Source organism: Haliotis rufescens, unplaced genomic scaffold (genome assembly GCF_023055435.1).
Source record: "Haliotis rufescens isolate VD_foot unplaced genomic scaffold, xgHalRufe1.0.p SCAF_15, whole genome shotgun sequence".
Classification (NCBI taxonomy): domain Eukaryota; kingdom Metazoa; phylum Mollusca; class Gastropoda; order Lepetellida; family Haliotidae; genus Haliotis; species Haliotis rufescens.
The window spans coordinates 1,756,244-1,781,832 of record NW_025963835.1 but is presented as its reverse complement, the minus strand read 5'-3'; the positions used below and the strand labels follow the sequence as shown (position 1 = coordinate 1,781,832).

Sequence of the window (25,589 nt, the reverse complement as noted above, 5' to 3'; positions counted from 1 at the left end):
AAGTCATTTCCAATGATAAATGACACAAACAGTTAATTTATCCTTGAACAATACCACTCAACATGTGACAGGGATATTCTGAGTATCCAGGTGTTGGATACATCCGACTGGTTGTTTGGAGACATTGTCGTACGAATAAGATGATGTGGGATGGACCTGACGCTTAAGCTTCATTTCATAATACACAAAAGTAAACATTTATATCCATTATTGTCTCCCAACATTTGTAAGGGTGTGTGCTAGCACAGTATTCCTATCAGGAATTGAGTAGTATTGTTCACACTCACACATTTAAATGAATTTAGGACAGATTTGTTCATTTTAGGAGAAGTGCAGTCTGCATGCAACAAAGATTAATTTATTCCCATTGAGCATCTCAACACAACACTTGCTGCTTAAACTATGCAATACAAATTCCAATATTCAAGAATTATTCCAAAACTTTGCACGCCACATGCTCCCATGTTTACCTTTGTTTATTATGCATCAGAACCAAATCTCATAATATTCCTATGCCAACATCTGCAAACATCCAGTTAGAGTTATCCAGACATTCAGAATATCCCAATCAAATGTTGAGCACAAGCACAATTAGCGGACGCTGGATCACCACATGTATCCGAAGATAAGCAGCTGGCTCACATGACAGATGAGAATAACAGGAAACATGTGAGTGTACACATGTTCATTTACTTCCTTCTGAGTTACATCAGAAGGAATGTCCTTGTTAGTTGATGCATATATCATGATATAACATTTATTATAAGTTTTCATGTAATAATTAGATCCACAGCAAGCGTTTTTTTAAGTTATCATTGTGTAACATTTATACAAAATTTAATATAATTTAGAATAGCAAGTAATACATATTCGGAATCAGGAAAATGCATATACAAAAAATCAGTAGTTTCAGTTATAGATATTAGATAGATGCTAGCCTAAGGTAACGCAAATCCATCTTCCAGTCCAGACATAACTTTTGTCTTATAGAATAGTATGTCTGGGGGATGGGTTCAACTTTTAACGTTGCATTGATTGTTTGTTGTTTGATTGATTGTTTGTTTGTTATCACACTCAGGGATATTCAGCCTATATGACGGTGGTCTGTAAACAATCATGTCTGGTTGAAACAATCCAGTGATTGACACCATGAGCATCGATCTACACATTTGGGATACGATGACATGCATCAACCAAGACAGCGAGCCTGATCACCCAGCTCAGCTCCAGCTCAACCTCAGGACGCTTCCTACGAGTGGCACATCCTGCTCGATGTTGTCCCTACACCAGCACTCGGAATATCAAGCTTGACTAACATCGTAGTAACAGTGTAATCGTAGCACATATATAGTAATGAACAACAATGGAAAGACAATGCCGTTGCTCCGGACATGGGACTTCTGGGGGTGATAAACCGACACAGCTCAGGGGATGAACAATTAAGGCAATAAATGTCACACTATAAATAACAGTTATTAACGGGAACTGATATAGCAGCCCAGGTTGGCTGTCAGTCAATATACAATGAAATGTTGGTGAGGATTAACAACGGGGATTAGGGCCTAAAACGTAATGACAATTAAGTTATGGAGACATGGCTACAGGGTAATTAGCCTTTGGTGTCAAATGCACTACAGACAATGGTAGTCGTAAACAAGTCACTACGACAGAAGCACAGTCTGAGGCACTGCAAATACAAGTTTTAGAAACCAAATCCCACAAAAATATACCACTGTGGAGTGAGTCAGTGAATGATCGTTTAACACTGCAGTTAATATTCCAGTTATATCCTGGCTGCGTGTAAATAATAAGGACAAAATACATAAAAGGTTTGCTGTACATGCTGGTGTGCTCTTAGAACATTAGTGTTTGGTACTTCCTTTCAGATTAAAAAAACTGTTTTAAGGATGTTACCTAAACACACTACTCTTCAAGTAAAGTGGGTGAGTGAGTGAGTTGGGTTTTAATTCTTTTAACACTATTCCAGTTATATCATGGGGTGTCAGCTTAATGTGGGTGGAAAGACCGAAGTGATGGAGGTCTCAGACGTTTACCACTTTTGTGAAACCCACGAGCACGGGTATGGTGCTGACAAACCTAGAAACATAATCGGGGTGAACCGGGATTCGAACCCACAATCATAGGTTTCTGGAGTGCCCAAGGTACGCAACTCTGCACAGCGAATTGCAGCGCCTTAGATGACTGGGCCACCCATGCCTCCCTTCAAGTTAATACTCTGATTATCCCTACCAAAAGTGGAGTAGTATACATTCTGTCTCTTACAATAATCCAGGTCCCATTCAAGAGTGCTAAACGGTCATTCCATCAATATACCAATTATAAAACGACATGAGTCAACAATAATTTTGCAATATTCACACTCAAAGAAAATACCTGAAAATTTGTAAACATCTTCATCAGCAATTTCGGCAAAATTAATCAATGTTTCACCATCACTGAAAAACCTACATATTCATTTAAATGCATTTCATTTGTAGCAGATTTCAGGGGGGATTATTATGTATTTCACAACCCGTTTGGTTTTTGGTTGGTGTGCAATTTTGTGGCAATTATAAAAAGTTATAATTATTATTAAAGTTGCAGTAGCTTGGAGACATTAAAGAAGCAAGTCCTGATTATCTTTGTAATAATTGTGACTTTTATTTCATATAAGTGAGTTATACTGAAAACGTGTCAATAACAGCATCATTTTCTTGAAACAACCTATAGATTTTAATACCGTATATTTGACTGCTGTAAGTATCTATATCAATGTAAGACAATTCATGCAAGGAATGATTGTGCTATTGTGTATTATCAAGAGAACAGTAACAACGGTGTACCTCATAAAGTGCAAAATTTCAAAACTAAATCTTCAAATTAAACCTCAATTAACGTATTAAATATATTAAACAACCTTCTCTATATGCCAGGGTTCATTTGATCTTTGCATGACGATCTTAAAGAGTGTCAAAGAGAGCTTTCTCAGAAGTTGTTCGATCAAGGTTACAACATTCAAGGCCTCAGGTAAAGCTTTTAAAAGGTTTTAGGGTAGACATGTGGAAGACATTCTAAATTTGAAGCATTAGTAACATACATCATGTCCAATGCAGTTCCCTGTTTTGACTTCCCTACCATATGTTCTCGTACTTTTTCAGGTGAACAATTGACATGCCTTTGCATGATTTTGTGATGGGCACACCATACCTGGTGCAGGATACGCTCAACCTTTTGCTAACACCTGGGTGCTCTTGTACAAAGCGATCTTAGCGCTTAAGTGATCGTAACTGCCATACCTTAACATTGACTTACACTATTCTAAGCACAAAGGTTGTTTTGTACAATCGGATCCTGGTATCATCGCTATATGATAGTGATTCACAAACACCTGATCATGATATAGTCACTATCGTACAACAGTCTCTGCTTTTAGCGGCGATTTCTTGTGAATATGGAATGGGTTTTGTCATTATTATTATTATTCATAACCAGTGGATTCTGTCAATGCTAAAGGGGCAACCCTACACAAGTCATGGCACTAATCAGTTTGAAGGAGGTTAGAGTCAGAGAACTGAATTTTGATTTATAGGTTATCTCCGAGTTACTATCTCTCTTCGTGATAATAGAAAGTCACTGCATGTCATGAACTCAACATCTTGTCAAGGTCAAGTGGATGTCGTATGATTCATTATAAGCACATATCCCAGACTACATGTATACTGATAACAACATTACACACACAAACACAGACACACCACATGCACACACAGACAGACACGCAGACAGACACTCACATCATCCAACCTAATGCATGGGATGTTGCTCATACTTAAATTTTACTGGAATGGTGTTGAACACCAAACAAAAAATTATTTATATGTCAAGGTCTTACAGCTCTCCAGGCAGCTGTCATATAGCTTGAATATTGCAGAGAGTGTTACAGCTTTTCCACGCCATCCAAGACTTAGATCAGTGTCAGTGAGTCTTTGACTCCGAAGTTTGTTTGTTTGTTTGTTGTTTAACGCCTCACTCAGCAATATTCCAGCTATATAACAGCGGTCTATAAATAATCAAGTCGGGACCAGACAATCCAGTGATTGATACCAAGAGCATCGATCCACGCAATTGGGATCGATGACATGCATCAATCAAGTCAGCGAGGATGAACACCCAATCCCGTTAGTCGCCTCTTACGGCAAGCATGGGTTGCTGAAGAGCTACTATACCCCGGATCTTCACAGGTGAAGGTGGGTGGGGGTGTGGGGGTGTGGGGGTGTGGGGTGTTTGGGGGTGGATGTACTAGGATTTTGTATGGAGACTTGATTATTTTATATTTATTGAATTCAGTAGATGTTGTTACATATACTTTCACATACCCCAGATCTTCACGTGTCCACTCCAAAGTAAACCATTGCTGATGGATAGATGGCCAACCATCTTTTTCTGAGTATCAGTTGATGATGCATACTTGCTTTCTCACTCATTCTTTATGAGTTCAAATTATGTGAAGGATAGATGATTTCAGAAATGGAAACACTGGTCCTGACAAAGCTGTTAAAGATACATAAGTTTTACTTACAAAGAGAAAACATCCATTAATGCAGTGTCCCATGGGTTTATGGGTCCAAATATAAGAACATGTCATATTAATGCTTCAGTTTACCATGCTGTTCAAGCCTCAGTAACTGTGGGAAGCAGAATGTTCAGAGTCTGCATACATGAGTAACACATACAGGACTCCACCAACAAAGGACTTGAGATCATTTTTCAATTCTTGAGTTAGTCCTTGGCCATGGCGGTGGAGTTCTATCATTAATTATTAACAGAAACAAAGCCAGGAGATAAATGTTTCATGTTCTGACCTGAGAACTAGCTTATGGTGTATCTGATGACACTTGGATTAATTTGAAACACACATTGCCTTGATAAAAATTTATTCTAAATGTCTTAAACTGAAGCTTTGCTTGATGATAGATAAAATTTAGTGTTATGACTTTGCTGTCATCAACAACAAAAAACTTCCAATCATTGAACTGGAATGTGTTTTTAATCATAAACATATGCTGCCCCTTCTTTTTTAGACACAGTTCAAGATTATTGTACTTATATAGTGACGTGCGTGCGTGCGTGTCTTGCTTGTACTTGTCTGGACTAATGTCGATTTCATAGCGCTAGCTCATACTTGTCTGGACTAATGTCGATTTCATAGCGCTAGCTCCCTGAGACACCATGAAGCTGTTTAACATGAATACCCCACTCAGACATAGTATACTGACTCCGAGCTGCCCAGTCCTTGTTTTTTAGCCCCTTAATGCCGAGTGCCAGACAGGGTAAAGGCATGGTTGAGCATGTGGTCATTGCACACGTTTAGTTTCATGCAAACATTCATTAGTTTTAGAGTTATCGCCTGGAAATGAAGCCAAGGGTTGTTTGAGACTTATAACATTGAAATTGTTTCCATGGAAACATTAAAAGTAAAATTTGTGAACATTTATATAATAGAAAAAAGGCACTAGCTCAGCTAATGAGCAATGCATATGCCATGTCTCATTGAAAAACTTTGAACGGTTTGTAAGTTATTGTTCAGAATAGGATAGGAAGACAACGCTAATTCCAACTGACAATTTGCTTTTTTTTCATTACATATATTGTCTTACACATGTTGCCATTTGATTCAAATGATGAATACTATTAATTACTGGAGAATACAGGGAAACTTAGCAACTTGGAAGTCAGGATGATGATGAAAGTAAACATGTGATATGCCTTAGCTGACAAACAGGTCCCACTTGCACAAAGCGATCTTAGCACTAAGATGATCGTAACTCCCATACTTTAACATAGGCTTACAATAGTTGTAGTGCTAAGATTGCTTTGTGCAAGTGGGCCCAGGAAATACTTCCAATGACATAATTCAACTTCTCTGAGAGGCATTAAGAAGTGGAGTACTAAGTAAGGATAAGACATATGGATGAAGAGCAACATTTCAGTGTTGGTTCTAACATTTGCTTGATAACGGTGTTAGAGCCTACACCGAAATGTCGCTCCTAATTGTAATAAAGAAGTTGTTCATCCACATATCTTACCCTTACTTGATACTGACATTAGTGTTTTGTTCTTACATGTTGCTACTTCATTTGAATTATGACTCATTTGGGAAATACAGTGAACGCCAGCCAACTTGATTTAGGACTGTGATGTAATAATATATCCTTATTTTGAAAGAAGCAGAATGCTGATTTAAGACCACAGTGCCAAAATTCTCCTCTTCAGATGAAAGTGGTCCACATAGGTGGCCTAGTTGTTTAAGGTGCCACAATGCATTGTGCAAGGTAATGTCCCTTAGGCAAGCCAGAATCCTATGATTGTGGGTTGTCCATGTTTGTGACTTGGAAAATGTCTAAAACTTCCATTGCTGGCTTTTATCCCACATTAAGCTAACATGCCATGGCATAACTGTTCAAAATTATGTTAAACCCAAACCACTCACTCACTCACTTGGCGAGGGGAGACACATCCTGCCTTTAGTGGAGTGAGTGAATGAGTGTTTAAACGACATTCAGCAATATACCCTCTACAGTAAAGCCTTCTGTTAATCATCTGATCTGGCTGATAGAAATGGCCATGATTCATGGATACACTCCCTGAAGCCACCCACTCCTCATGAGTCAGCTCTTTCAAAAAGTAAAGGATGTCAGGGTCTGATTTCGGTTTGGAATCCCCTTGGAGTATTAACAGATAGTGGGACCATAATTTACATTAGAATATACTCTGAAATGTCATGTTTCATTAACATTTTCATGAACTTTTGATAGGTCTTCAGCAACCCATGCTGGCCGTAAAAGGCGACTATGCTTGTCGTAAAAGGCGACTAATGGGATCGGGTGGTCAGGCTCGCTGACTTGGTTGATGCATGTCATCGGTCCCAATTGCGTGGATCGATGCTCATGTTGTCAATCACTGGATTGTCTGGTCCAGACTCGATTATTTACAGACCGCTGTCATATAGCTGGAATATTGCTGAGTGCAGCATTAAACAACAAACCAAACCAAAACCAAAACTTAATAATTGCATGTTTGCTGGTTGGATGAATTATAATGCAATCAAACTGTCAAACTATGGGACTTTGTGTACATAATTACCAGTACACAGTAAAACAGCTGAAACATCAGTTGCCATTGGTGAGAACACATATAGCTGTTGGTCAATCTCCAAGGCCACTAGTCATGGTTAAAAAGTCAAAAGTTCCAAATACATCAGCTTCTAAATGATATTACTTTTCGGGAAATAGTGCACTTCAAGGTTCCTGATGCTCATCAATTACAGATTAATGACTGCATCTGTCACAGTAGGTTACAGCAGACTGATGTCTATAATAAGCAACATCCAAACAGCTGAAGGCATTGATACATGATGACAACATATTCTCAAATCATGCAACTGCTTGATATTTCGTGTCCACAAATAAATATTCAGTTAATTGATGCGTGTAACACAATTCAGCTGAAACTAATGATACGCTGAGGCTTATAAACAGGCTTAATATTAAATATTATTGTAATGAAAATTTTTGTAACGGGTTGAAACCGGATTCAATCATAAAAACATATTCATTTCCTGCCGGTGATGTTCATTGTGCTTGTAATAGTGTCATATTCTCCTATAATGAGTTCAAAATATTGTCTCGTTTTGTATTCAAAAGCAGCTTTAATGTGAATGAGTGTGTAGCAGTACAATATGTATATCTGACACAAACATATATATGTAACATATGTGTATAATATGCAACACTAACTGTGGTAATAACTAGTCTTAACAGTATGAATACACTTCATTGAAGTTCAAGGAACCCATCAAACTCCAACTGTTACACTTGCTCAGCTTATGTTATGAATGTTGAGTCAAGAATCCTAAAGAGTGTTCAAAACTAAAACTAGTGAATGAGTGAGTGAGTATGGTTTTACGCCGCTTTTAGCAATATTCCAGCAATATCATGTCCGGGGACACCAGAAATGGGTTTCACACATTGTACCCATGTCAGGAATCGAACCCGGGTCTTCGGCGTGACGAGCGAACGCTTTAACCACTAGGCTACCCGACCGCCCCTAAAACTAAAACTAAAAGTCCCCCATAGTGAAAATGATTCCATTGTATGATTTCAACAATATCATGATCATGTAAAATTACATCAAATAGTGATAATACCAGGTGTTACAGAAAAGGTGAGTGTAACCTGCCTCACCTGTGCCACATCACAAACACATGCAACAGTAAGTCAATTGTTCACCTGGAAAAACATGGGAAATTATGGTACAAGTCAAAAGAGGTTGTGTGTATGAGATATCATGCAAATGTGGACACAAATACACTGGAGAGACTCCATGCCCCAAAGCCACCAGAATAAATGAACACAAGAGATCTGTTGAAAAATCTGACATGAAATCTTCCCTTTTGGAACATCTCATCCTGGAACAAAATCCTGACAACCATATTTCCATTCAAGAAGGCATCAAAATCAAAAGAAAGAAGCCAGCCATTAACTGAGACAAGGGTATCGGTGCTGTAATCACATCATCTACCACAATGGACATCGTGATTACGTTATTGCTTGTGTCACAATAACCAGATCCTTGTCACCACTACACCTTCAGTGTACTTATTGTTATCTTTGTACATTAAACCTATGTCATTGGCTTTGTCATTGTAAACATCTTGATTTATATATATATTAATAATAATACTCCATGCACTGGACATTCACCTGATGAAGGAGCAAGAAGTAGCTCTTAAACGTCGTCCAAAGAATAAAAGAAGTTGCTATCCATGAAAAAGTGTCATGTATTCACTAATTAAATATTTCAGAAACAAAGGAGTGAGTGAGTGAGTGAGTGAGTGAGTGAGTATAGTTTTACACCGCTTTTAGCAATATTCCAGCAATATCATGGCGGGGAACACCAGATATGGGCTTCACACATTGTACCCATGTTGGGTATCGAACCCGGGTCTTCGGCGTGACGAGCAAACACTTTAACCACTAGGATACCCGCCCACCCACAGAAACAAAGGAACAGCATGTATCTAATGAGAAGACAAGACCAAATGAATACTGTTAATCTGGAAAGATCAGCGACATGAAATTACAGCAAGTGGCTAACAATAGCCTTAACTGCATCTGGAAAATTTTGAGACACCCTATTAAGATTACCAAATATCAAAGCTACTTTTGCAGGTGCCAAACATTATAGACTTGCATGGGCTGTATTTGATATATTTGTATCAGGGTCTGTAAGAGAGATTAGTGTTGTTGTAGTTGACAAGGGACGTTGCAGTTGCCTGTTAATATAACAGAATAAGCTGGCTGGCGTATGTGCGGATTACCCCCTGTTATGTCAACGTCTACTCCAACAGATACTTGAACAAAGGTAATTTGAAACTTCTCAGTGTAGACCAGATTAAAACAAACACTTGAATAGAGCAGGACAACCTATGCTTTACTCTCAGGAAAAGACAATATTAAACAAGTGCTCAACAAACAGATCAGAAAGAATTAGAAAAGTCCTTAAGAGACACGCTAATAAAAAACTGAGAGATATAACAAACTGGTTTTGGTCCCGGCTTTTTGCTGTTTATTTTATCACATTTAGCACCATCGAAATACTTATAAGGAACTACGGTTATAACAAGCTAGAATTAGTGGTCCCCTTGAGTTCATTATGACTGTAGTTTACTGTACGCTCTTGTGGTTTTATTGTCACTACTATAGTAACTGCATATATACATCAATTAATTTGTTAAATTGACATGCAAAAACTAGACATGCCTCTTCATAATATTATCTAATTGATAGTGTACTGAAGAGATAAACCAAGATATAAATGAAGTTGACCAACAGGAACTAGACACACAATGTACTAAATGGGGTTTTTCACACTTGATTTGTACTCATACATGCTTTCAAAAGGTAGTGTTGCATGCAAACATAAATCTTGAAGTAAACCCTAACCCTAACATTACCTTCACTTGAAATGCTGAGAGGCTATCTGTCATCAGCACAATGATAACCAATCTATGTTTTCCAGGAAAGATTACCACAGCACTGTAGCTCACCTAGATATGTAATCAACTGTGAAAAAGCCAACAGAGACACTTAACAAAAGTTGTCGTCAGCATCAATATGAACATAATATTGTCTGAACAGAATTCTAATGAAATTCATATGCTGTTAAACATTCTTATTATGTGTAAATACAGAGCCATATAAAAAGGAAACACATATCTCACATTATAAAATGTTGAATTCATAAAGTCACTAAAAATCAGTGATGACACCAAGTGTTCCTCAGAAGGGTAAGCATGTCCTGCCCTACCAGCAGCACCCGCCATTCGCACAATTTGTATAAAATAGGAAGTGTTTGTTTGTTGCCTGATGCTGCACATGAGTACTCCTGCCATACGATGGTGGCCTGTACATTATAAAGTCTTGACAAGACAATTCAAGTTGCACGATAACATGCTTACTGATTTTGTTGAAACAAAAACAAAAAACTAAAGAATCTTTCAAATCTAACTAAACACGTTCAAACCATGACATTTGGTTTCACTAGTAATTTCGGTATGAAGTATTCATTTCACCAGACAAAAAGCATTTGATCATGAAAAATATTTACCTGGTGTTTTAAGGTATCCAATATTACGACTGAAAGTCTCATAGTTTCCTTTGCCAGAAGAAACATCTGGCTTTTCCATAAGCAACCAAATGAAAGGGCTATTTCACTTTGACAACAATGATAACAGCCTTGAAAGCTTTGCCTAAGTGAATTCATGCTTGTGTCTCGTCATGTTGATCACATTTGTACCTTCACAAACGTAGTGCTGGGATACACACTACCTCAACAAGAATATCCACTGTGTGGAGTTTCTTTTGTTGATTACCTTATGCAGTTTGAGGTGTAATGCTTTCAAACACTTTTGTGTTACAGGTCAACTGATCCCATGAAGTCAAGAATCTGGCCGTGAGAAACAGCACAACCAGACTCAAGTGACTAAGCAGAAAGAGTCTTTTATTCCAGTTAGTATCAATCTTTTCAACTACTATTACAATACCAACCACCATATTCATGTAATAATATAGCGCTAAATTTGTATTCATCCTTATTTTTGCTTCTGTGACTGTAATGGTAAACAAAAACTTCATTCGAAAAATAAAGTGAATGTACTCAATGTAGGTTCTTCCAAAAGTCTCTTCAATTCTGTTTTGGAACCTATCTTCATATTTTGTAAAAATATATGTATATGAATATCTCTTAGACATTGATGTTTTCAGAAACACATGCTTATGACATAGTTGGAATCATTGAATGGGCTCTGCTTTTCGCTGAGATTTCTTATGATTATGGAAAGGTATTTTTCACTATGGCCGCCTTTGGTGTACAGGAGTTTCTAAATTGCAACACATTTCATCAGGCAACCAGCAGTCCATATGGTCGGGCCCGAAGTATTAAGTATAACCTTTCACTGAGAGGAAGGATTTGAAAAGATAAGATTTATCAGAAATATTTCCTATACATATTTCATATTTCATATGCACAAAGATATGACAAAAGTAACAGTATTAATGTGGGTGTCTTTGGAATCATCCAAAATACATGCCCATAGTTTAAGTCAAGCAGGATGCTGGTATAGGACCACACAACATCCTACTGGGGCTTTGAAGGTAAAGGGGATGGGTAAAACAAAGTTTCTATGTATAAATCTACATTACAGAAAGTTAACCTTTTCCCCAATCATAAATGTACGTATGTGATTTCAAAAATACTTCATTACTACATTTTTTATGGCAATGCTGTCGACAAAGACCTATATATCATTTTGTTTTGGCAAGGGAGCATCACAGGAATCAATTTTAACAGAAACACATCTACTGTCATGTAGATATATAACAAACTGGTATGTGCAGTTTGTTACAAATGGAATGCAATCATTCACTCCAATCATGTGATCATTTGATTTTTAATGACATAAAACGTCAATGCCATAGAATAACCTTTCTGGACTAATGGTCGAAACAGATTTCGTTGGACAAAGGCAAAACAGCCGTGAAAATCATAGAAAAGACCTTTGAAATTATTCCCAAAATGTTCTCCCATTTGACCCTTACACCAGTCATGAATTTTTATTAAGAGTTGAACGGTATTGTGCCAAAATGAGGTCAGTTGAAAGGTGAAGTAGCTTTAGTGCCTATTGAAACTTGTCCTGTTTGAAATAAGACAATAACATGGTTGGTTTATAAGATACAAGGCAGTTACTGTCCAGTAAAATTTGTGGTGTTGGATGACATGTGACTTCAAAATTGCCAATAAGAAATGCAAGGCACTAATGGTGTTATTTCTCAAAAGTTGGATTTACTGCCGCTTTGGACAGTATTCCATTATGTCGCTGAATGTCAGTTTAATGCTTGAAGAAAGCCCAAAGTGATGCAGGTCTCACACATTTACTTCTTTAGTTAAACCCATGAGCAGGGGTACGGTGCTGACAAACCTAGAAACATAATCGAGATGAACCACAACTCAAACCCACAATCATGGGGTTCTGGTGTGCCCAAAGGAAGCCACTCTGCACAATGAATTGGGGCACCTTAGACAATGGGGTGACCCGTGACCCCAATTGTCTTCTTGAGTGACATGTACTTCAGAACATAGTTTGTTATTCAGGTGTAGAGCACCAATGCTATCTGCGAAACCAACTGCCTCCTGTTGGTTCTGTTGCCTATCTCATTGTGTCTTGTTTGGTTACATTTCACTTCAGAAAATGTTATCCAATCAGGTGTAAGACACCAGTGCTCCATTCCTAACACAACTGTTGATTTGAATTGTAGCCACCCAGGTGACAGACACATATGCTTCCATTGCCAAACCAATCAGTGTTCAGTTCAGAACATGTTCAGCCAATCAGGTGTTCAGAACAGATAATCGAAGTTCTTAAGCAATCATGTCTTGACAGATGACATTTTAGTTCAGAACATGTTGGCAGGATTCGGAAACTGCTATTCCAAATACCCAACCAATTACGTCTGGTTGATTTGGTTTCATTTCCGAACATATTCTGCCAATCAGCCATCAGCTACTGATATTTAAACTGTGTAACCAGTCGTGTCTGGTGGGTAGGTTTCAGTCTAGAATGTCTAACCATTCAGGTGTCATTTTGTTGGATGGCATTTTAGGTGAGGACATGCAAGCCATCAGATGTAAGGCACCTGAATATTCCCATTGATACACCAACTGCCTTATCATTTTAGAATATGTCTAGCTAATCTGGTGTAAGGGGCAAATGTTTTCATTGCAAAAGCAAATAAGTCTTCTTTTGTGGAATTATATTTCAGATCATCAGAGCTCATTGGATGAAATCCACTGAGGGTGCTTTGGAGAACCAACTGTTTTATGTCAATCAGGTCGCAATGTAACATGCAGTTTCATGCAGTGATTTAGTTTTTGTTTGTTTGTTTAATGATGCACTCAGAAAGTTTCCAGCTATATGAGGGCAGCCTGTAAATAATGAAGTTTGGGCCAGATGAGCCAGTGATTGATAACATGAACAACAATTCCTTGGTATATTGACACACAATCAACCAAGTCACCGAGACTGACCACCCTATTCATTAAGCCTCCTCGTACGACAAGTTTATATCACTGGGAAACTAATCTAACCTAGACTCCCAATTATAGTGAGCTCTGACGCAGCAGACTTGTTCTTCTTTTGGGTTGCATATGTCCGGATGGCATGAACATCATCAGCAATGACCTTCCCTTCAGAATGAGGTAGTCCTGTTACTTCCATTCAAATTGGTAGCCTAGTGGCTAAAGCGTCCGCTCATCATGCTGAAAACCCGGGTTCGATTCCCGACATGGGTACAATGAGTGAAGCCCATTTCTGGTGTCCCCCCGCCATGATATTGCTGGAATATTGCTAAAAGCGGCGTAAAACAATAGTCACTCACTCACTCACTCAATTCAAATTGAGACATGTCATTTACAATTGTAACTGGTAATGTTAATCATTTCCTAATTAAATGCATTTTGTTCTGATCATAATAACAAAATGTGAATCCTAGTTCCAAACAAAATATTATGTAATATATACTCTTCAAAAAAAGAAACTTGACATAGATGTAAAACCACTTTTTGCCAAATATCTAAAATAATTACATTAAATGAGAACCAAATAAGTCAAACAGAAAGATGATGTGTCTATAATTCGCGAAAACACATGCAAAGCACATAAACGTAGTGTTTGGGGATCAATTTTACAGCTTCATCCAAACGCAACCGCCTGTAAAAAATGTGCAGCACAGGATCCTGCATTTAGGCATGCAGGCTCCCCTGCTGAATGGGTATAAAAATCCACATCAACGGCTGTTCATACAGTCCTTATAACGGCAGTAGAGGCGGTGACAGAATGCCAAGACTGAATGCAGCTCAACGGAACAACGCCATTGGGAGATTACAAGCTGGAGCAACTCAGCAAGAAGTGGCCAGGCACTTTGGCGTATCCAGACAGACAATCTCCGCACTGTGGACCCGATACAACAACACCAACAGAGTTGACGACAGACCAAGGTGAGGAAGGCCAAGGGTGACAACCCAAGCACAAGATAGATACATTCGGCTGCGACACCTCCGAGACCGCACTACCACAGCCACGTCTACAACCACACAGATCCCTGGGGTACACAGAATATCAGATCAAACGGTACGCAACAGACTGAGGGAGGCTGGACTTTTTGCACGAAGACCTGTTCGACGTCATGTATTGACCCCACGTCATCTGCCGGACCGTCTGCTTTGGTGCCAACAGAGGGTAAGATGGGCACGTGCAAGGTGGAAAAATGTACTGTTTGATGAGTCCTGTTTCCTACTCACAGATGCTGATTGGTGCGCACGTGTCTACAAACGTCGGGGTGAACGTTACGCCCCTAACTGTGTGAAGCAGGTTGTCCCATTGTCATGTCATGGTATGGGCCTGAATTCATCACGGTGGTAGGACGTCTCTCGTGCATGTGGCAGGTGCATTGACAGGTGTGCGTTACAGAGACTTGATCCTACAGCCTTACGTTCTTCCTCACGTCAACGTTCATGGCGGACAGTTCCAGCAGGACAACGCTCGTCCGCATATTGCACGTGTTTGTCAGGACTTCTTACAGCACAACAACATCCAGACATTACCTTAGCCAGCCCGGTCACCAGATTTGTCCCCGATTGAGCATCTGTGGGACGAGTTGGATCGACGCGTTCGCAGAAGGAATCCACCGCCCCAAACACTTCCGGCCCTTCTTGATGCACTTCAGCATGAATGGCAGCACATCCAACAGCGTGTTATTGACAACTTGATTGCATCTATTGGTCGTCAGTGTCAAGCGGTGATTGATGCACGTGGTGGGCACAACCGATACTGACATTTTCTGTACCCCTGTGACATTAACTGTATCGTGTACATGTGTCTGTCTAGGTGACACAATTAATGTTTTGAACATTGTGTACATTGATCTTCAAATAGTGTTTCAATTATGGTTTCTGTGTCCTATTTTGAAACAATCGCATTATATTACATTTTGAAAGTCAGTGTCAAGTTTCTTTTTTTGAAGAGTATATAAATTATTTTAAAAATCTGATCAATAACCATTGCTATCTAAGTCACAACTCAATGCGATGTCAATATGTGTCAGTAACACACACACATCAGCATATATCACAAAGTATATTAGTAATGATTTAATTAGTAATGAATAATGTGATCCTTGTGTTGGATGAGGCACCGTCTTTCTACTTTTACAGAATTTAATTCCTGTCATATTTTGAGCAATAAATTCAGACTCAATGAAAACTGACTATCTACGAGTGAATATTATCCTACCCTATTTTTTATCCTGGGGATGAAATTCTCTAGTGTCAGGATGATTCTCCCTAGTGAATTTATACCCCTACCAGTGTGTTTAATCCTATCCCATACTAAACTCTAGAGTAAAACTTCCCCCGGGATAATATTTAGGTAGGATATAATCTTTGCTACTACACTGTCTGCTAATGCCACTGTAATTAAATTTACTATATTGACAGTTCAAAGTGTATGCTGCTAATTTTTTCATCAAAATTATTGTCTATATGAAATCCCTTCAGAACAAGTTTGTACAAAAGGTAAATGTCTGAGACCTGCAGCACCAAAATGATGTCCTTCCCATGAAAACACTTCGCTGACACACTGTCATCAGGCTGTTTAAAGCGATGTAAAACCAACTCATTCGATCACCTGATGTTACATCAGCTCTTCTGACAATCAGACCATGTCCAGAGTTCAGACTGGGCTCTGATGGCAGGATGTCAGAAAGAGATCAGAACACAGAGAACCCTGCACTCTGAACCACTTGTCAAAGGATGATCCAAAATGTTTGAAACCATCTATGTGGACATAGCAAAAACCACAGGCATGAAGATAAGAAGTAATATTCATGTAAGCTGCTAAGGACTTGATAATAATTCGTATTTTAATATAGACTGATAATGACATTTAAAAAGGATTCACTGTGCAACAGCTGCCGAAGATATTGATTCTGGATAACCATAAAAATCTAATCATGTGACGCTGACTCTGACACTGCCATATGGTCCATGTCTTCACAACAGCTGTACAGGGTTTGCCCAGGCCTTTCAGAACTGTGCTACAGGGAGTCACAGGGTCTTCGTAGGTTGTCATGTGGACAAAATATTAATTGATGTCTGATTTCTTTTGTTTTGTCTGGACAAGACAATCCAGTGATTGACATCATGAGCATCGATCTATGAAACTGAGATACAATGACCTACAGCAACCAAGTCAGCGAGCCTGACCACCCGATCCCATTAGTCGCCTCTTACGACAAGCATAGTCGCTTTTTGTGGCAAGCATGGGTTGCTGAAGTGTCTGATTTGTTTCTAGGTTTGTCAGCACCATACCCTTGATCGTGGGTTTCACCAAAGTGGTAAATGTCTGAGACCAGCATCACAACATGGATATAACTGGAACACTGTTAAAAAAGTCATAAAACCCAACTCACTCACTAACTCGCAATAAATTATTTTCGTAATCTAAAACATTATCTTCTTCAACTAATCCTGCTTTAAAATCATATTTCACGTAGGTATCTACAATCTACGCAGTTGTTGATTTAATCGTAGTGTCCCATATTATTTTATTTGCTGATTGACATAAACTAAGAAAACAACTGCTATATAATATTATGACTATTCACATGTGACTCGCTACAGTCAGTACTGTACACAATAAATTATACGTTTTGTTTTTTTTAACCACAAAGGATAACCTTAAACAGTTACAAATTCAATTGACTTGCAAAAATCAACAAAGTGGTCAGTCTGCTGTCTCTCACTTTGATTCGTTGATTATTTGAATCTAAATAACATCAGAACTAGATTTTGTAAACGTAATACCATTGTGTGATGGAAAACAGGAAGCGACACTTGCGTTTTTGGTGTAAGCTTTACGCTGCATATTTTTAGACTTTTGGATTGGCTTGATGTGGTAGTTCCAAGTGATGTAGCAAATACAAGAACCCCAGTAAGCAAGTATTGAAGCTTAATTCTGATTGACTGCCACTGATGGCTAGCCAGGAAGGTTGTTCTGTTTTTGATGATGGGTTTTCCAGCTTTAAATAAGGTTGATATTGGTTGTATGTGTCATTTATTGTTAAGGGATATGTCCGTTTCAGATTTTAATATTTAGATATTTATATATTTTAATAATTAAATTATTGTTTTGACGGACAGAATGATCTGCGTCACAACTGATGCAATGGGAAAATAATGTTGGGTATTTTCTACTTAGACTGCGTAAAAATACGCAGGTTTTCTGAGTCAGGGCAAACCCTGGGTGTAGACGACACACTGTATAATCATATACTCAAATGTGCCCTTTGAAATTCTGAACAAAAGTTGACATCTCTTGTGCAGTAAAACGTGGCTGTGATGAACGATAAAAGAGTGATGATATTTATTAATTACATTCAGTTTGTAACTCGGAAACCTTATCTGCTATGTTGGATTCCTCAACTATTCATTCACAATATTTCTTACTTCTGATTGTACTTGACACTAACTGAGGTTCCCTAATCTGTGAGTGGACTGAAGAGAGAATTAGACAATTGCAAGTTGGTCGTTTGATTCACAACTGATGGTGACTGACACTGATTGAGTTTTACTGCATGTAGTTTTTTATTCAATTAAGAAACTATTGATCTATAGATGTCTTGGAAGTGAAAAATCAGTCAGCTATAACTGTAGAATTTTTATACAGAATTGATAATTCATGTACATTTTATATGACAATATACAGAAATGCAGTTGGGGCTTTTGAAATAGTTTCTTATGACCGATAGAACGATATATATCCACGTTCGTAATAACCATATGTTCTAATGTAAGATTAGTTTAAGATTAGTAACAATGCCCAATAATAAAATAAATCATTACATGTGTCACACTGGGCATTAACCATATTCATCTTTGGGCCATTAATCATAAACAATACACAGAGCAAAGACCATCCAGCAGAGTCAACTCAATAATCTGTTTCATCGAGTCCCAACTTGACATCTGAATGGACATTACAATATTCAGATATACAAATTCTGTATTTGGGGACATATTTCATAGACATATACAACAAAAATATTGATTCTTGTTGCTCCATGTTGAATTTTGTGGCTTATTTGATAGGCCAAATGGTGATGCATATGCTCATCAACTGACATAGATCATATCAATATTGAGTGGTATTTTCTGCTCCATGCTTAATTTTGTGGCATAAGGACAAATGACATGTAGGACAAAAATATCGATTATTGTTTCATCATGCTGAATTTTGTGGCATATTTGATAGACCAGATAGTTGAGGATGTATGTTTTTTATAACTGACTATAACACTGATGGTGTTGCAGTGTTCACGTTCTAATATATTATATCATGTATTAGTTATATATCATGAAATGGATTTCTAATGGAACTTTGTGAAAAATGATTCTCTATGATGGTTATGCATAGTTCACGAAACAAGTATATCATAGTAACATCATTTCCAGCTGAACTGTTTGGTACTATTACAGGCAATGAAGGTCAAGTCTGGCTAGTTTATGTACTAAACAGGGAGAAGTAAACTCCGTTCACCCACTATAATAATGACCAGTTTCTAACTTGAAGTTATTCCGATAAATATTTATCAAATGCAATACATAATTGATGTCACATTCATGTTGCCATGTCAACATGCAATATTTATCAAATTTGGGAGATGATACTTTACAAAAAAGGCATTCATACAATCAAAGAACCACTCTATGACTCAACCATTTTCAACCAATCAGCTTGCAGCACATACTGCCACTTCATTTAAATCTACCTGTAGCAGGGCGTGGAGTCATCCCACAGATGACATCCTTACCTTGTCAGCTTGCTGACGGGGTTAACCTCTTTGGTCATGTGGACAAGGGGTCCGTACTCTGCTCAGAAGGTCCGTGGTTCGAATCCCATCACGGGACTCGGAAATTTCATGGCCTCTACATTGGCGCCCAACGTGGGGCTGAGCACGTTCATATTAAATTTGAGCAAAATAAGCCTCAGTACCCTACTATGCGCCTCGGGACATGCCTTCTGTTGACGGGGGAGTATGTAGCAGGGCGTGGAGTCATCCCACAGATGACATCCTTACCTTGTCAGCTTGCTGACGGGGTTAACCTCTTTGGTCATGTGGACAAGGCATCCGACCTCTGCTCAGAAGGTCCGTGGTTCGAATCCCATCATGGGACTTGGAAATTTTATGGCCGCTACATACCATAAACATATCTTTGTCCTTTTTCTCTGGACATAATATAAAAAAAACTATTGTGAAGGTGTTTTGTCAATAATAAATTGGTGTCAGGCAACAAACAAACACTTACTTTTTCATGAAATTGTGTGAGTGGCTGGTGTAACCAGTAGGACAGGACATGCATGCACTTTTCTCAAAGTCCTGCTGTCATCAATGATCTTCAGGGATATATTCATGTCATTCTCAAAGCTAGTTTGCCTTTAGCACAATGGAATCTGTTTCAGGTGACAATCCAGACTGATCATCCTCTTGCTCGGACATTTTTCATTTATATACAATAAAAAAAGCAGAAATTGCAAATATTACTTGTTTTTCCACATGAGCATGCAGTTGACTGGAGTGTGACTAGCAGAATGATTCATCTGTATCACAACATATGGGACACAAACAATGTGTTTCACATGATGTGTCAAAGAAGGAAATAGAAACCTATCTGCATGTGTGCAAACATGTGAACATTTAGTAGCTCGACCAAGGGAGCGACCATTTAACATTTAGGGGGGTGAAGGGGAAACTGAATTCCCTATTTTGACTTTTTCAGGTGAACAAATGACTTGCCTTTGCATGTGTTGTATGAGTACCACGAGGGAGCAGGATACGCTCACCTTTTCGCAAACACCTGGTATCATCACCCTTGACAGTGATTCATAAACATATGCCCATGATAAAGTTGGAATCGTAAATTCAACTCTGTTTTTGGCAGTCATTTCTTATTAATATGAAAAGGGTTTTGTCGCTGTTATTTATATTTTTCTTGCCACTGCTTCAAGATATACATTTTTCTTCTCTGAAAAAAAGAGCGAAACAATTCTTTTATTTGCACAACACAATTTTTTTTCAGGAGATGTAGCATGAACAGTGATCAATCTGGCAAACATATTGTTTGCTCAGTACATAAGTAGAAAGTAACATGAGACCATAAATAAATTCTTCTGATGCTGCTGTTGGCTTCGTTGGATGAATCAGCTCCTTTCTCTCAAATATAGTGAGTGAGTGAGTTTGGTTTAACGCCGCTTTTAACATTATTCCAGTTATATCACGGCGTGTCAGCTTAATGTGGGAGGAAAGCCCGAAGTGATGCAGGTCTCAGACGTTTACCACTTCGGTGAAACCCACGAGCACGGGTATGGTGCTGACAAACCTAGAAACATAATCGGGGCGAACCGGGATTCGAACCCACAATCATAGGTTTCTGGCATGCCCAAGGGACGCAACTCTGCACAGCGAATCGCGACGCCTTAGACGACTGGGCCACCCGTGCCCCCTCTCAAATATAGAAGCGATCACCATGTCTTTGTCTACAAGACCATTGCTTAATGCTAAATGATGGTGTTCTTGCATAAACAAGGTGTCATATTGATGCATGCCTGTGTTGAATCCTCAATAGAATATGCAGGGTTATGCTTACCATACAAGACAAATGACAAAATGTGGATTCTGTGGTCAGAATGGCTGTAAGATATGGACAGCAGTACTTAGGGTTACCCGGTAGATAGTCTACCTAACACAATGGATTATAGTGAGAACAATTTAAACGTAATAATATTCCCCTTGGGCTAACAATGAAGAACAGGTCCCCAGTATCCAATGTATATCACAAAATCTAATTAAAGTGGATGGATGGGATGCAAAATTCTCTGATGGCATGGATCTTTGGTCGTGCTATCAGTAACTGGTAATTGATCAGTGAAAGGTGATTATTTACTCATAGAGCTGGAATATTGCTCACAGCGACCTTGATCACTATTCATTCACTCACCCTCGTCACGATATGGCTGAAAAATTGCCGACGTGACGTAAAGCATTAACTCACTCACTCATTCACTCACCTGCAAATAATATTGATGACAATGCAAAGCCCTTCTACTGATAATATCACAACACAAATGTCATGATTGTATCTTTAAGCATTTGTCTAGTCATGTGTACATCAATAACAGTGTTTCTTAATAATAAAGGGACACAAATGTGGTCTTTGTTTTTGTTCTTCCTTTGTGTCCTTGACCTCCACAATGAAAAGATATCGTTTGTTCAAACAAATGATACATTTTACCTACATTATGGGTAAATAAAAGCGACAAAACCCTTTCCATATTCATAAGAAATGTCTGCTAACAACAGTCGACTGTACAATTCTGATGAGCATGTGTTTTTGAATCACTATCAAATACTAATCTTTTCGGCCATTCTTTAATATTCTGACCTTAATAACCTTTAGTTCTGATCTAAACAAAATCCAAGCATTCAAATTAATATGATCCATCTGTAGAACCTATTGTCAAATGATGCCCTTTTTCAATTTTAATACTCTGAAATTATTATACATGGAGTATGAATGTGATTAAAGGTCCTGCATTTACAGAGTTTCAGAGGGTAGTCAGTCACCGGTCACAGACAGACAAATTTTAAATTTGACTTATGGTTGTTTAAGTAGTTGGACTTTTGCCCGACAGAAATGCTAAGCAAGGCATCACATGTTTCATAATTTCATAAATATAAAGTAAATTGTAAGGATTAGTCATAGAAGTTTACAGTGTTAATGTAATAAAACAATGCACAGCCATCAAAAATCATACTCTAAATTCTGAGTAGAGTGTGTCTTTGCATCATACTTTCTGTATTATAGGGAAATGCTCCCAGGAGCCATAGTGACTTAGTCAAGCACTTTTCTTTTTACGACATTCATTGGCCAGATCATGTATATTCATCAAATCACAAACGGTATTGCATTGATTTGTTGTTATGTTTTTTCTGCCATTTTTGTTTACATGACTTACTGACTTTTACCATTGACTTATTACATTTCTTGGGTCCAAGACATTGACCAATATACAGCTTTTGGTGTCAAATCACTGATTTACCATTTTCAGCACAGAGTGACGCCATCTTCATGGTTGTGAAAAGCTTGTATTTTTTTCTGCATCAAGTTTTTTTTAAAATTGCAAGGCAACAATAATGTACAATGATATACTTCAAGATATCACAAAAACATTGAACTGATATCAACTGACAACATTCATGCCATTTATCTGCCACCATCCATACACAGCTGCTTTGATACTGCAGAATATTGGATTGTGATAGCAAAATGTTTCCTACTTCCTACAACAATTTCAATCATTTATCAACATTCTTTGTTGTGATAGTAACCAATAGAATAATATTTGGTGTGTGTTTCATCTCATAACAAAAGAGTCACAATGACCACATCTGTTGAATTCATTGTTAGCAATTATTAGTTCATGGATTGTGGTGTCTTTGTGTTGATGGTACACAAACAAACACGTAAGATAGCAATAGTCATAGTTTTAGTCCAGCTTGACCACATCTTGAACAACAAAATATCAATAATAAGTAAATTTACTGTTTGATAATTTGCAACCAAAAAAGAACAAATTCATTCTGCAGTAGAAATGTATATGAATCATTCAACATGTACAGTGGACTAAATGCATTGTTACTATACTGACGAAATGTTTGTTTTGTGTGCTTTACAGGGTGGGGCATGTGCTGTACAGGATGGGGCATGTGCTTTACAGGATGGGGCATGTGTTGTATAGGATGGGGCATGTGTTGAACAGGATGGGGCATGTACAGGATGGGACATAAGTTGTATAGGATGGGGCATGTGTTGTACATGATGGGGCATGTGTTGTTCAGAATGGGGCATGTACAGGATGGGGCATGTACAGGTCGGGGCATGTACAGGATGGGACATGAGTTGTATAGGATGGGGCATGTGTTGAACAGGATGGGGCATGTACAGGATGGGGCATATGCTGTACAGGATGGGGTATGTGCTGTACAGGGTGGGGCATGTGTTGTACATGATGGGGCATGTGTTGTACAGGATTGGGCATGTGCTGTACAGGATGGGGCATGTGCTGTACAGGATGGGGCAAGTATTGTACATGATGGGGCATATGCTGTACAGGATGGGGCAAGTATTGTACATGATGGGGCATGTAAAGGATGGGGCATGTGTTGTACAGGAGGGGGCATGTACAGGATGGGGCATGTGTTGTACAGGATGGGGCATGTACAGGAGGGGACATGAGTTGTATGGGATGGGGCATGTGTTGTACAGGGTGGGGTATGTGTTGTACAGGGTGGGGCATGTACAGGATTGGGCATGTGCTCTACAGGATGGGGCATGTGCTGTACAGGATGGGGCATGTGCTGTACAGGATGGGACATGTGCTGTACAGGATGGGGCAAGTATTGTACATGATGGGGCATGTAAAGGATGGGGCATGTGCTGTACAGGATGGGGCATGTGCTGTACAGGATGGGGCATGTGCTGAACAGGATGGGGCATGTGCTGTACAGGATGGGGCATGTGCTGTACAGGATGGGGCATATGCTGTACAGGATTGGGCATGTGCTGTACAGGATGGGGCATGTGCTGTACAGGATGGGGCATGTGCTGTACAGGATAGGGCATGTGCTGTACAGGATGGGGTATGTGCTGTAGAGGATGGGGCATATGCTGTACAGGATTGGGCATGTGCTGTACAGGATGGGGCATGTGCTGTACAGGATGGGGTATGTGCTGTACAGGATGGGGCATGTACAGGATAGGGCATGTGCTGTACAGGATGGGGCATGTGCTGTACAGGATGGGGCATGTGCTGTACAGGATGGGGCATATGCTGTATAGGATGGGGCATGTGCTGTCCAGGATGGGGCATGTACAGGATGGGGCATGTACAGGATGGGGCATGTGCTGTACAGGATGGGGCATGTGCTGTACAGGATGGGGCATATGCTGTACAGGATGGGGCATATGCTGTATAGGATGGGGCATGTGCTGTCCAGGATGGGGCATGTGCTGTACAGGATGGGGCATGTGCTGTACAGGATGGGGCATATGCTGTACAGGATGGGGCATATGCTGTACAGGATGGGGCATGTGCTGTCCAGGTTTGGACATGAGTTGTATAGGATGGGGCATATGCTGTACAGGATGGGGCATGTGCTGTACAGGATGGGGCATATGCTGTTCAGGATGGGGCATATGCTGCACAGGATTGGGCATGTACAGGATGGGGCATGTGCTGTCCAGGTTTGGACATGAGTTGTATAGGATGGGGCATGTGTTGAACAGGATGGGGCATGTACAGGATGGGGCATGTGTTGTACAAGATTGGGCATGTGTTGTACAGGATGGGGCATGTGCTGTACAGGATGGGGCATGTACAGGATGGGGCATGTGTTGAACAGGATGGGGCATGTACAGGATGGGGCATGTGTTGTACAGGATGGGGCATGTGCTGTACAGGATGGGGCATGTGCTGTACAGGATGGGGCATGTACAGGATGGGGCAAGTGTTGTATAGGATTGGGCATGTAAAAGATGGGGCATGTGCTGTACAGGATGGGGCATGTGCTGTACAGTATGGGCAGGCTACACTCACCTTTTCGCACACACATTACTATTTGAAAGTGATTCATGAACATTTGCTTATCATATACTCAGAAACATACAGTGGACACTGCTTTGAGTAGACATTTGTTGTCACTATGGACAGGGTTTTGCAGTATATATATAAATTATAATCAGTATATACAACACATGCTTATGATGAACTCAGAATAGTACAATGGACTCTGCTTTGAGTAGACATTTGTTGTCACTATGGACAGGGTTTTGCAGTATATATATAAATTATAATCAGT

General features: G+C 39.2%; 2 protein-coding genes across 4 annotated transcripts in view; both read right to left on the bottom strand.

The window, feature by feature from the left end:
* The window catches only part of LOC124114062, a 172,096-nt gene that overhangs the window by 98,916 nt on the left and 47,591 nt on the right, over positions 1-25,589 (bottom strand). The window lies entirely within an intron of this gene.
* Positions 23,371-25,296, bottom strand: LOC125379996 (extensin-3-like). The gene has a single exon (XM_048395950.1). The coding sequence runs from the start codon at positions 25,294-25,296 to the stop codon at positions 23,371-23,373; it is 1,926 nt and encodes a 641-aa protein (XP_048251907.1).

What these genes read in the sequence shown, in the direction of transcription:
- LOC125379996 (XM_048395950.1), bottom strand. Translation starts at nt 25,296, where the DNA reads ATGCCCCATCCTGTACAGCACATGCCCCATCTTTTACATGCCCAATCC.